General features: G+C 39.0%; 1 protein-coding gene across 1 annotated transcript; it reads right to left on the reverse strand.

Annotated features, from left to right (window-relative positions):
• Positions 1-3,200: 3,200 nt before the first annotated feature.
• LOC134791976 (contactin) lies at positions 3,201-10,950 on the reverse strand. The gene is made up of 3 exons (XM_063763071.1): positions 7,519-10,950; positions 6,386-6,571; positions 3,201-4,846 (listed from the first exon to the last, which is right to left on the reverse strand). Exons 1-3 carry the CDS (start codon positions 10,945-10,947, stop codon positions 4,535-4,537), a joined length of 3,927 nt encoding a protein of 1,308 aa, XP_063619141.1. The 5' UTR covers positions 10,948-10,950; the 3' UTR covers positions 3,201-4,534.
• Between the last annotated feature and the right edge of the window lie 1,922 nt (positions 10,951-12,872).

Raw genomic sequence — 12,872 nt, forward strand, 5'->3', positions numbered from 1 at the left:
TTTGAAGAAATAAAAGGGTTTCCTTACATTTATTATAAGATATAAAAGAGTTATCGGCATTAGTAATAAACAAGGACCCATGATGAGTATTTATTCTTTTTAATTTGAAGAAGGTAAAATAGGTAAATATTTTGCAACAATAACGTTATTACCGGAAAACCCAAAGTTTATTACTGGTTACCGTTACCTCGCTTATTAGGATGGTATTCCACCTGTCCATATATTTAGTCCAATGTCAGTGCGTCTCACTCTCTCATTAACCTTTTCGACGCCGTGTCAACACAAAAGCTGTCACTCGGACGCCACGTCACAGAAGTGTCAAAACTGAAATTGAACTTTATGCGTATGCACGTAGGTCTATGTTGCTCTGTGGTCTGTGACGGATTAATTCGTCTTTGGCGTTGGACTTGCGATGCGGATATATTCATCATTAAATGTGTCACTCAATACATATTGGACAAAAAAATTGGATAGGTGGAATACCACCCTAATGTAAACTGATATGTGCACAGCTTAATAAGCTGATATGTAACATTGAATACCTACTGGGCCCAGTTTTATAAAGAGTACAGGCTACAGGCACCTGTAATGCACTGTGAACGGCTACAGGTGTTTTATAAATACACATAGATAATTACAGTTGTAAAGAACCACGGTCAATCTCGATTACATGTGAAATCTACAGGTGTGAAGGACATCACTACTTTAAAAAAAAACGTCTGTCATAGATACTCTGTTCTCTACTAAATGCTGTGTTATTGTTTGCTGTAAAATATGAATTATTGGAAAAATGGCCAGAAATGAAGGAAAAATCGAGTGGTTGAGAGCGGTATTCGATGCCAAGGATATACTTTTCGGGCCGTTTTCAGATTCAGATTAAGTTGATTTAAATAATGAAATATTACCTAATAAGTAAATAAGTACTGTTTCACATTTCATTAAAATGTATCGTTTCGGAAGCGGCTCAAAGATAAGTACCTACGCTGTGTATCGAAAATATAGACGGTCAAGCAAATCTTGTCAGTAGAAAAAGGCGCGAAATTCAAATTTTCTATGAGACGATATCCCGTCGCCCCTACATTTTTCAAATTTGCCGCCTTTTTCTACTGACAAGATCTGCTTGACCTAGTACACTTTACCATAATGTGAATGCACTATACTTAAATAAAGAGACGAATGCTAATAAATCAACGACAAATATCGGCACCAATCCTTTTCCGTTTCCTAGTAGATAAAATAAAACGAAACATCAACAAAATCAATATCAAACATATTGTCACTTTATTTCCTATTTAGGTATAGCTGGTCAAGCAAATCTTGTCAGTAAAAAAAGGCGCAAAATTCAAATTTTCTATGGGACGATATCCCTTCGCGCCTACATTTTTCAAATTTGCCGCCTTTTTCTACTGACAAGATCTGCTTGACCAGCATACTATATATTTCAGATACATTAACAAAAACTGATAAGGTCAGTGCATGGAAAAGTATGCATGCCCTGGCACAATCGTTGGCGTTGGTGCCTAACAATAAAGACTAAAGTTTAAAATCTCTCAGAAAACGAATAATTTTAACTAAAATTAAGAATTACGAGCGAAAGAGCGAATCACTGAGACCTACAAGTAGCTGCTGTTGTGCTGTTACAGGACTCAAGACGTATGTCAGTTTTTGTTACAAGTGTACCAATCTACACTTGTAATTTACAATATTTTTATAAAACGCTTGTTCGATTATGAGTTTAAAACTATTAAACTCCCACATTTTCGTCTATGGTTGAGCTACAGGCACTTGTACCTGTAACCTGTAAAATTGTAACACAGTACTTTTATAAAACGCAAATTGTAAAAAACGGAGCAAGTGTTGCCAGTAAAGGCCTGTAAACTTGTAACTTTATAAAACTGGGCCGGTGCCGTTTTCGCCGCCATTTACTTGATATAAAGTCAGTACATTTCGTGCCCCACACGCCACGACACGACTTGATGTTAGTTATCCCAACGGGTTGTTAACAATGTTTGCGTGCAATTTGTGGCTTGGCGTTGATGACACTTTCTTAATTACTTCATTAACCTTTTGGACGCCAATGACCGATATATCCGCACCGCAGGTTCAACGCCAAAGACTGATTAATCGGTCACAGACCACAGAGCAACATAGACCTACGTGCATATGTATAAAGTTCAATTTCAATTTTGACACTTCGGTGACGTTGCGTCCGGGTGACTGCTTTTGTGTTTGACACGGCGTCGAAAAGGTTAACTAGGCGGCGAAAAGGTTAAGGATTTAATGAATTGCGTTAATAGATGACACAGCACAAAATTAATAATTAGACGTCATATTATTTAGAGTTAGACCAAGAAAAGTCTACACAGATTTTGACAGCACTCGCAGGTCAGTATGGATATTATGGTCGTTCTTGTCTAAGACGTGCCAGCGTGATAAAACGGTGTCCGTCACCTTCTATTCCGCGGTGTTAAAAGGTGACAGATTTTATCACGTGTGAAAACTATCCATAAGGGGTCATCCATTAATTACGTCACACGTTTAGGGGGAGGGAGGGGGTCAAGAAAATGTGACATATTGTGACATGGGGGAGGGGGGAGACACAAACTTTGTGACGTCACTTTAACTTCATCAGTAACCGAAATTTTTTTTTTAATTATTTTATTCGCTGTACATTTAAATAACAAGTTTTTAAAACGATAATCGTTTTTATTCTTTTAATTTTCTTTCCTAAGCAGTTTTGGGTTATAAAATTACTAATATTTATATCGTCAAAAATATTTTGATAAAATATTAATAATACTTAGGTACTTACTTAATTCGATTTGGCGATTTCGTAGAAAAAATGTGACGTCACACTAGGGGGGAGGGGTTTGCCAAATGTGACCAAATGTGACAAGGGGGGGGGGGGGGAGGGGTCAAAAAACCTAGAAATTTGTGTGACGTAATTAATGGATGATCCCTAATACGCCTGCTGGTGTTATTTTAAACGTCAAACTTCTATGAAATTATGACGTAAATATAGACGGTCAAGCAAATCTTGTCAGTAAAAAAAGGCGCGAAATACAAATTTTCTATGGGACGATATCCCTTCGCGCCTACATTATTCAAATTTGCCGCCTTTTTCTACTGACAAGATCTGCTTGACCTAGTATAACACTCGTACTGCGTACTTTTCTTGGTTTCTTCAAAGACAAACAAAGTTTCAAGTATAAAAACATTTATTTCACGAAACTTTTAATTTTAAACATTACGTACAAAGATTTCAACATGTTTAAGGCAATTTTTAATTTCATTTTTTATTTATATTTCAAGTTGAAAAAAGCAGTTTCACTGGGGTGACTTTTCCAGCAAGAAGTTGCGAATATTTAGTTTTGTTATAGCAATATGAAAAAATTGTATTTTTCTTTCTTGATAGCAAAAATCTCCCTATTCCTGATACAGTCAGCGTCAAATTAAGTGACTGCCAAAGTAGCCAAAAATATTTCAAGACACCATTACATATCAATATCATCAAAGAAATAAGCATTATAACTATGTGCTGCAATTATATTTAATCACTCATTTGATGCTGACTGTACATAACAAATAAGCTTCGCTTCATCACTTTGTAGTTTGTACTATACATACCATAATTATTATAAAAAAGGCAATTAGACGCATAATGATATATTTTGATTTTGACCACGCGGCACGATACACGCACGGGCCACTAAGCTGCATTTCGTAGACAGGTGTTGTTTAGCGTAAGGTAAACGTCCCACGGACATACTAATCCCCAATAGATGATACCCAATAGATGACACCAATAGAGGTGTCTATTGTTAATAACATGAAAGTTTAAAAATAACATGTAGGTACTGGGTCATTGACGAGCATTCGGCCGTCTACTTTTATGTGACATTACGCGAAAATATTGTCATTATGCGTGTAACTGAACTGAAAATAGCTTATATCCTAAACGAAGAAAATGGCTCGGATTGTAGAAGTAAAAAATAATAATTTAAAAACTTGATAGTCTACGTCGTAGCAGCGAAAATGCATTTCATTTTAAACAAATGTATAAACAACACATTGCGAAATATTTACATACATCTCTTACATCTAAATCAAAATTGTGATATGGACTTCCATAATATAATATCATTAGTCTTAGATCATTAGGTAATGAGATTTTATCCTGGCTGGCTTATTGTCAATAGAAAATCGACTTGGAATGTTAGTTAAAATAGTAAGTTATTCTAGATAACTTATAGAAAGTATAGTGCATGAGAGACTTAATTATTTAAAGCTAAGAAAGCAGTAAAAGAGTAAATTATAAAAATTGAAAAAATATATAAAATGTCGAGTAAAATGGGCGGGATAATTCACAACCTTGCAAGTTGTGCAAATAAAGAACTATTTATCAATTTCTGTCTTTCAGTCCAAAAATATAGCCTAAAACTTTAATGTAAAAATATAGGTATAAGTCTATTGCAATAATATCATAATCAGACCTTAGTTACTACATCTACGCAAAATAAGGACAGAATAAACATCACGATAGCAGCCATCTTAAGGCCGAGAGACCTAGAAATAGTGAGACAAGAGATCCTAAAGCTAAGCTTTCTTTGTGGGCAGAGTTGCCCCTTACGTAGTACCCAAGAGAGTCGCTGTGGTAATCACCCATTTGGAAAGTTATGGGAGGAGAAGACATACGGCCGTCACCTCCATTGGAATAGGCCAGAACTCGGAGGTTGTAGGTCTTGCCAGGTATGAGGTTGTTGACGTATGCTTCGAGTTTGTGCTCCACGGGTATAATGGTGTCGTTCGCTGTGCTCATGTCTTGGTCGGTTTCCCATACTCGCACCTGTAAAATGATAAGGAACCAATCAGACACGGATGCAGATTTTAATTTGAAGACTTCATATGTGGATGTTGGTCAGTTAGTCAAAACACAATACTTCGGACGTCCTGTCAGAGGGAAAAGGGGCAAAATTACCCTTATTGTCAAAGAGAAGATAGCATTGGTCCGTTCTTGCTTCTTCGGTTTTGCGTGTCAACTTGTTTTACCAACAGAGTGGTCTATACTGAATACATGTAGCCATCCAATACATCTAACCATGGTTTACAACTTTAGTGTGGAAAGGTTGGGCATTTTAACATTTTATGATTATTAAGGAATAAACGGTTTCATAAGGGGTCATCCATTAATTACATCACACGTTTAGGGGGAGGGAGGGGGTCAAGAAAATGTGACATGTTGTGACAAGGGGGAGGGGGGAGTCATAAACTTTGTGACGTCACTTTAACTTCATCAGTAACCGAAAATGTATTTAAATTATTTAATACGCTAATTATCATTTAAATAACAAGGTTTTGAAACGATAATCATTTTTATTCGTTTAATTTTATTTCTTAATCAGTTTTGGGTTATAAAATTACGCATATTTCTTTTGTCAAAAATATTTTGATAAAATATTAAATCAATATTTGCCGATTTCGTTGAAGAAATGTGACGTCACACCAGGGGGGAGGGGTTTGCCAAATGTGACCAAGTGTGACAAGGAGGGGGGGAGGGGTAAAAAAACCTTGAAATTCGTGTGACGTAATTAATGGATGACCCCTAAGATGTATGGCTTATAAAATAAATAAGATTAAAAAAAAAAAGAAAAGGAAAAACGGTCGTTTTATCCACGCACTAAATAAGACCACGAATGTAGAAATACTCTGTGTAGTTGTTAAGCGCCCACCTTGCTGGATAAATCTAACTTCTCACTCAATCAACGAACTAAACAGTTGTTTTACTATAGTGGTCAATATTAGACCATTTTCCATAGTCATAAAGTTTACTTTGCAAATGATCAGTTAACCAAGTACAATGGTAACTAATCGCCTAATAAATCACACTGACCTTGGACCCAATGAGGATACAGTGACATTAGACGCGCTAGCTCAGGTTGACAAAACCCCAAGTAGGTTACATAAGTCGCCTGGGCTTGGCTCCCATTTAATTTCTTGGTACGATAATCTGGTCAGGTTCGCAGGGAACGGTTGAATTACAGCAGCGCGTTGAATGATAATGTTGACGTCTTTCAGGTGTTGTAACGATGATAATAATGGTAATTATTTCGAAGCGGTATTGGAACTCAAAAATGTGAAGAGTCTCTCATGATAACCGCGGTCTCTCAACATTGTTTTTCTACTACAATGATAGCACACAAGCATACCTACGGCTCGCCTGATGGAAAACGGCTACTTGCAGCGTGAGAACCCGCATCAATGTGATAATAAACCGCGTACCACAACATCGGTTGGCTACAAAAGCACAAAGGCTCCACCTCGAAAGTCATCATACTGTTGTCTTTTGGGAAAAAGGCAGATTATTTGAATTCAATGTAAAGCAGACCTTGTAGCCAATAAGCGGTTCCTCCTCATCGGTGGGTTGCACGTAGCGCCACACGACGCGCACCGTGCTCGGGTTGACGGCCCACACGTTAACGGAGGCCGGGGGCTTCTGCGGCGCCTTGCGGTACGTGCGCTCCAGGTAGCGCTCGCTCTCCGGACCCTCGCCCGCTGAGTTAAATGCCATTACCTAAAACAATAACAGACATTAGTTTTTCTTACCTACCAAGATCTCGAGTTGGAAGTGTAATGTGCACCCGTAACAAAAGAAGCTCAAAACAAAATTATTTCCCATTGAATTCTACAGAAGCCCAAGCCGTCACATGCGTTAACGCTAGGCCTCCAAAGACGCTTCTAAAAGCGATTAAAAAAATATATTGTCCAAAAACTAAATATGGGCTGTTAAACTGGATTGGGAATTGAACATATTACAAATAAATCAACATGCTCAATAATTCAAATATGAATTTAACGTTATTACTATATACTAGTGATGTACCGACTATTGATTTGGCCGACTAGCCGACTAGCCGACTAATCGGCGCTCGGATGGCCGATTAGTCGGCTAGTCGGCCAGATCATTAGTATTCCCTAAGTTCGGTTCAGATGCACTTAAAAAACAATCGTTTTACCCCTTTCGTCGCGCTATTCATCATATTATAAATAGTAACGCTGAAAACAAAAATCCTAATAGGTACTATATTTCATACGACAACCGGACAAGAAAGCGACCACACGGTCAATAATTCGAACAAGAATTTTCGTAAGCACCCTAAATAGGAATTTGGGTAAAATAGGTGAAAAGCTTATGGAAAATATTTGCTGTTTATTTCTTTTTGCCCTGTTTTCTGTCACTTTATAAAGTGCCGACTAATCGACCATTTTTGCCGACTAGTCGCCGACTAATCGCCGACTACAAATTAGGCCGGATAGTCGGCGTTCCCGACTAGTCGGTACATCCCTACTATATACATTCAATAGGTACAGTCACCACACGGGATTGTTATGCCATTTAGGGTTCTTGCTAAATTGGAAATTCTATAGCAACCAACCAATATCCAATTTTGGTTGTTCAATACTTACGCTATAGCAAGAACTTTAAATGGCGCAACAATCGCGGAGCGTGTTGGTACATACCTTCACGAAGTAATATGTATCAGGCTGCAACCCGACAATGAGGGCCCAGGCGCGCGTAGTTCTGGACAAATAGTAGATACACTCCTCCTCCTTGTTGGACTGCTTCCAATACTTCAGACGGTGGCCGATGAGCTTGCCACGGAGCCTCTCACGGGACTGGTCTATCGGGCTCCAAGTCACGTTGAGTGACGTAGAGTTGTACGAAAGTGCCGATACCAACTGCGGAGCGACCTGAGGCATGTCTTCGGCAGAGTATATAGTAACTATTTCGCTCTCAGGACCCGCGCCCAAGTCGTTAAAAGCTTGTACTTTAACATCGTACGGTGTATAGAAATACTGATGCACTATACGCACGACATGACTGCCAACATTCCCATATTCCTTTAGCAAGAGGGACTGGAATTCCACTTCGGATCCGTTTCTACGCCAGAATATTTTATAATGTATTCCTGGTCCATTCTGCAAATGCTTCGGCAGAGGAGTCCAGGCGATTGTAAGATCACCAATTTTGCCTCCACCTCCACCGACGTTCGCAGGTGCTTGATAAGGTTTGTCAGCTAACGTTGAAAATTGTGGGCTCGGTGCTGAAGGTTTGCCGATTCCGAGGAAGTTTATAGCTTGAACTCTGAATTCGTAAACCGACCACGGATGCAGGGTGACGGGGACGACCGCTCGCTTGCGCCCGTTGTAACGATCTACCTCCATCACGTTGGCGATATTTTCCGCAATGGTATTCCATGTAGAGTTCCAATTGGTTCGGCCGGTAATCGCGTAGCCAGTGATCGGTCGCCCGTTAGAATTACTGTCTGTCCATTCGAGGGTCACAGTGTTTTTCAAAACGTTCAAAATTTGCAGTCCGCCCGGAGGACCCGGCGGACCCTCGATTCGCAGTTGTGTGTGGCTGGATATGCGGCCGATAGCTGCTTTGACAATGCACTCGTAATCGCCGACATCGGAAAGACTGACATTATAAATGGTCAGTTCTCCGCCGTCAATTTTAATTCTTTTGTCAGCATAAAGATCGGCTGCTTCCTTCATGCGTATGCCGTTGTGATTCCAGAGGTAAGCGGTGTCTAAGAGTGTATCAACTTCAGCGCTACAATGTAAAAAGATGACTTGGCCAACTTGCGTTGTTACGCGCGGAGGTAGACGCACGAGGAATCGGGGAGCGCGTAATACTATCAGTCTTCCTCTACTCTCATCAGACCCGTACTGGTTCTTGGCTACACAAGTGTATATTCCTTCATCATCTCTGGAAATTTGTCTGATGATCAGATTCCCATTCTCAGTGATGAATCGTTTTCCACCAGCACCTATTACATTTCCATCTTTCTTCCATGTAAATGAGGGTCGGGGTGCCGCTTCTGGATTACATCTCAAAGTTACATTTCCTCCTTCTGAGCCATATGTTTCTAATTCAAGGGGTCTCTTCTTAAATGATGGTTTCAATGATAATACTCTCAGCTGTCCTGTGGAATATCTCGCTTTCAACTGATTCTTTGCTTCACACTGGTACATTCCAGGGTCCCTTGCAGGATCTAAGTGCTTTATAGTTAACACATTATCCTGAATTATATATCGGTCCCTGTCTTCTAAGTCCAAAGTTTCCATAGAAAGTTTATTGCCATTTTTCCACCAAGTGTAATTGACATCTGGGATACCAAAAGCTTCACAATTCCAATGGAGCTCACCCTTGTTGTCAACATGCTTGTCAGCTAATGGTATAGTAAAGTTAGGTTCTGCTTGTACTTTTAAAAACACGCTGTTAGATATACGCGCCCGGTCGTTGCTAACGTCACAAATGTACTCTCCCTCATCCTCAACGCCAACATTGGAAATAGTCAAAACGCGATCGTAATTACTTAGTCTTGCTCGCCTTGGCATAGGACTATTCTTCCTAGTCCAATTATATGAAGGCACTGGATATCCAAATGAAACACACTCTAACCTAACTTCTTGACCGACAACTGGAGCATCCGGAAAAAGCTTAGGAAAATTGTTGGGGAATTTAAGCTGCTGATAATCAGAATGGGGAAACACAGACAGTGAAAAAAATGGCCCATTGCGACCCATGTCTGAAACTTTGCTCATGACATTACAACTATAATTGCCGTTATCAATCGATTCGAGGGCAGAAAAGTATACTCCACCATCTGAAGACACAAACACTCTCTTGTCCTCTTCTACAAGGTTTGGGAAATAATTACGAGCCCATAAGAAATTCACAGATGGATAGTAAGATGGAGGATCACAGTACATGACTTTACCCCAGTATTGTTTGCCACTCTCCATAGGTCTTTTCTGATTAAACTCTCTAATAAATCCAAACGAAAGTCGGACTGATTCAGAGCGGATGACACCATATTTGTTTGAAGCAGTGCAATGATATTTTGCATTATCTTTATCCGCATCTGGATAATAAATCATCAAAGTTCCACCACTTACAATAAATCTAGTATCATCCAGGGGGTTGATTTCAGTGAATACAGGGCTGTCAACTTGGTAGTCTTCCCTGAACCACTTATACACAGGTGTGGGATATCCTCCAGCAACACACGTCAGCTGCACAAAATTGCTGCGGAGAGGGTCATATATTGTGTCAACTGGCTCTTTTGTAAAATAAGGTCCCCTCGGAATTCTCTCTGGATCATAAACATCTAAGCCATAGGTAAAAGATCTAGTATCCTCCATTAGAAACTTTAACCTTTGAGGCTGGCCTTCACAAATAAAATGATAATATTGAGTACCTTCTACAGCAGATAGACCCCAACGGCCATCATGTTGTGAAAATTTGTATACTAAGTAATCCCGGGGCAGCAAATTGTAGCTGTTGTAAATGGATGTGACATCTTCGAAAAAAGCATTTTCAAGACCTGACAGCTGCGAACCATCTAAATCGTTAGACCAGTATCCCGGTGACTGTTGATGTGCTCCAACATACCAGGAACCCTTTTGAGGATCTATTTTCATTAGAGTAGTAATGATAAATCCATGTTCCTCAGGAGTATTCACTGCTACTAAGTCTGATTCGTATGCTTGGCAGATCTTCCGGGCGTCGTTCCGCGGCCGGTTGGGCGACTTAGTAAAGCGGTAACAAGATTCTCTAAATCGAATCCAATTGGGAGGACATTTGTACCTCTCTTCGTAGTCTAAACCTGCGTAGTAACTAGCGGTGTTCTGCGGGTCCACTTCATTGTCACCATCGCGATAGGGGTCCGAGTCGAAACCTTCGTTATAAAACGTACTTTGTGACTGTTGGTAATCTTGGTTGACTGGGAAACTGCCGTACGGTATTTGAGGATTAGAACGATATGTGCCGTTCTGCGTATTGTCAGATGGAAATTGTTGCGGCGGGAAGTTCTGATTATAAGGATCCAGTTGCCCGTAACCGCAACTCGTTACTGCTAACAGTAACAATATATTCTTCATTTTCTGCTGGAACAAAAACAACGGTTTAATAAACAAGAAACATAACATAAACCCATCACAAAAAACGAGCTTTTCTCACCTTAAGAAATACCTTACAATAAAAACCGCAAAACCTTTAAAAATATTCCCTTCTTATTTATACATGTTTTTATAGAAAAACTGTTAAAATTAAAAGAATTTACAAAAACATAACAAGGTAAACTCAAGCCTCGCCCATTCCGTCATCAACGGTAACGAGCAGTGTTGCCAAAAATCTATATTCAGTTCCACATAATTTGTCAACTCCAATGTTGACTCAAACAAAGAAATAAGTAAGTAAAGTCATACGTGCATTAAAGTCTTTTACCATCAGTTTTTTATTAGAAATGATTTATGTAAAACGTAGTGTACGCAAAGTCCGTCTTGTCTATCAAATTAATATTATTGGGGTTTTTTTACCTCCATCTTGAGTATGTGTCCTTTTACTGGCAGCATTACATTTACCAACATAGTAAATTATAAACTGTTGACATCCGGTCGGTTATATACTCTTTACAGTGTGTGTAATCGCAGTATTTTTCATTTGGTAGAATTTTTCCATAAGAAGCAAAAAGTTTAGGTTTTGTTTTTGTTATTTTTATTGATACTTTTAAAGCAAGTAATAATCGTTTGCAGTCGTTCGCACCCGGATATCTCTCCTAACATAATGACACCATTGACACAAGACCAGACATCCACATTGACAGATTCACTAGTGTCACTAGTGATGCGACCGATTTTTTATAGAATTCGTTCATTTCATTCACGTGGTGTCGTTATCGATTCGTGAATTTGAGACGAGCTAGCTACTCGTTACCTCGTTAGGGGTTGTGCACAAATCACGCGAGGTGTTTTCGGCTACTTTTTGACCCTCCCTCCCCCTTGGTGATATTTGGTGAGGTTTTTGGCTACCCCCTCTCCCCACAACTTCACACAACCTCACGTGTATTTTTTTGATTTTTTTTAATTAGACCTACTTAATTTTAAGATAAATAGTATTGTATATAGAAAATCTTGTTGATTTTTCTATTTTCGTTAAACAGACTTGCTATTTTGAAGTGCGGGGTGAAGATTTATGTTTAACGAAACCGAGAAAAAGTATCTACTCATGTGGTAGGTTTTTTTCCCTAGTTTCCTTCACTGTAGAAAAATACACGTGAGGTTTCCTTATACCCCCCTCCCCCAACGTGATCTATCGTGATTTTTTCGTGATCCCCCTCCCCCTATCGAATCTCGCGTGATTTGTGCACAAGCCCTTACAACTTTTTATTTTCAAATTATTTATCTTGACACTCAAACACATCCACTTTGTCAACAGAATTCTTGTTCTCACTTTGTAATAAATGATTGTTAGAATGAGAAATAAAGAGCGATTACGAGTTACGATACAAGCCGTTTATAAAACACAACCCAGAGGGTCACTTGAGAAAAAAAATCAAAAACTTCGTTTTCTGCCCCTCTATTCCTCGAATACGCAAAGAGTGACAGAGAGGCAAATAACAAAATCGTGAGTGACCCAAAATGAACCGAGATTGAATAAATTGAATGAACTCGAAATTTACGAACTTCGATTTTCGCGGTTAAGCCCTGCACTACAATGTCCTATGACATTTAACACTTTTAAATTGTTTATCGTTAATTTGCAAATGAAATAAACATATTCTGGGATATGAGAACTATTTATTTTAATTATTTACATAATTCTTTTATATCGCCGCGAAGTGCATTAAGAATTGAAGTCCACCATGGAGAGGATAACGACCAACAAGGCACGCAACGCAACTTCTATGACAAAACTCGTATTGTTTGTAAACAGTAAGTAGAATTTTCCTTTCATTATTCGATGCTCAGATTACCTGTGACTTTAAAAAATTGTGAGGCAAGAAATTTTTTAGGTTTCAATCAAA

The sequence above is a fragment of the Cydia splendana genome, chromosome 7, assembly GCF_910591565.1.
Source record: "Cydia splendana chromosome 7, ilCydSple1.2, whole genome shotgun sequence".
Taxonomy (NCBI): domain Eukaryota; kingdom Metazoa; phylum Arthropoda; class Insecta; order Lepidoptera; family Tortricidae; genus Cydia; species Cydia splendana.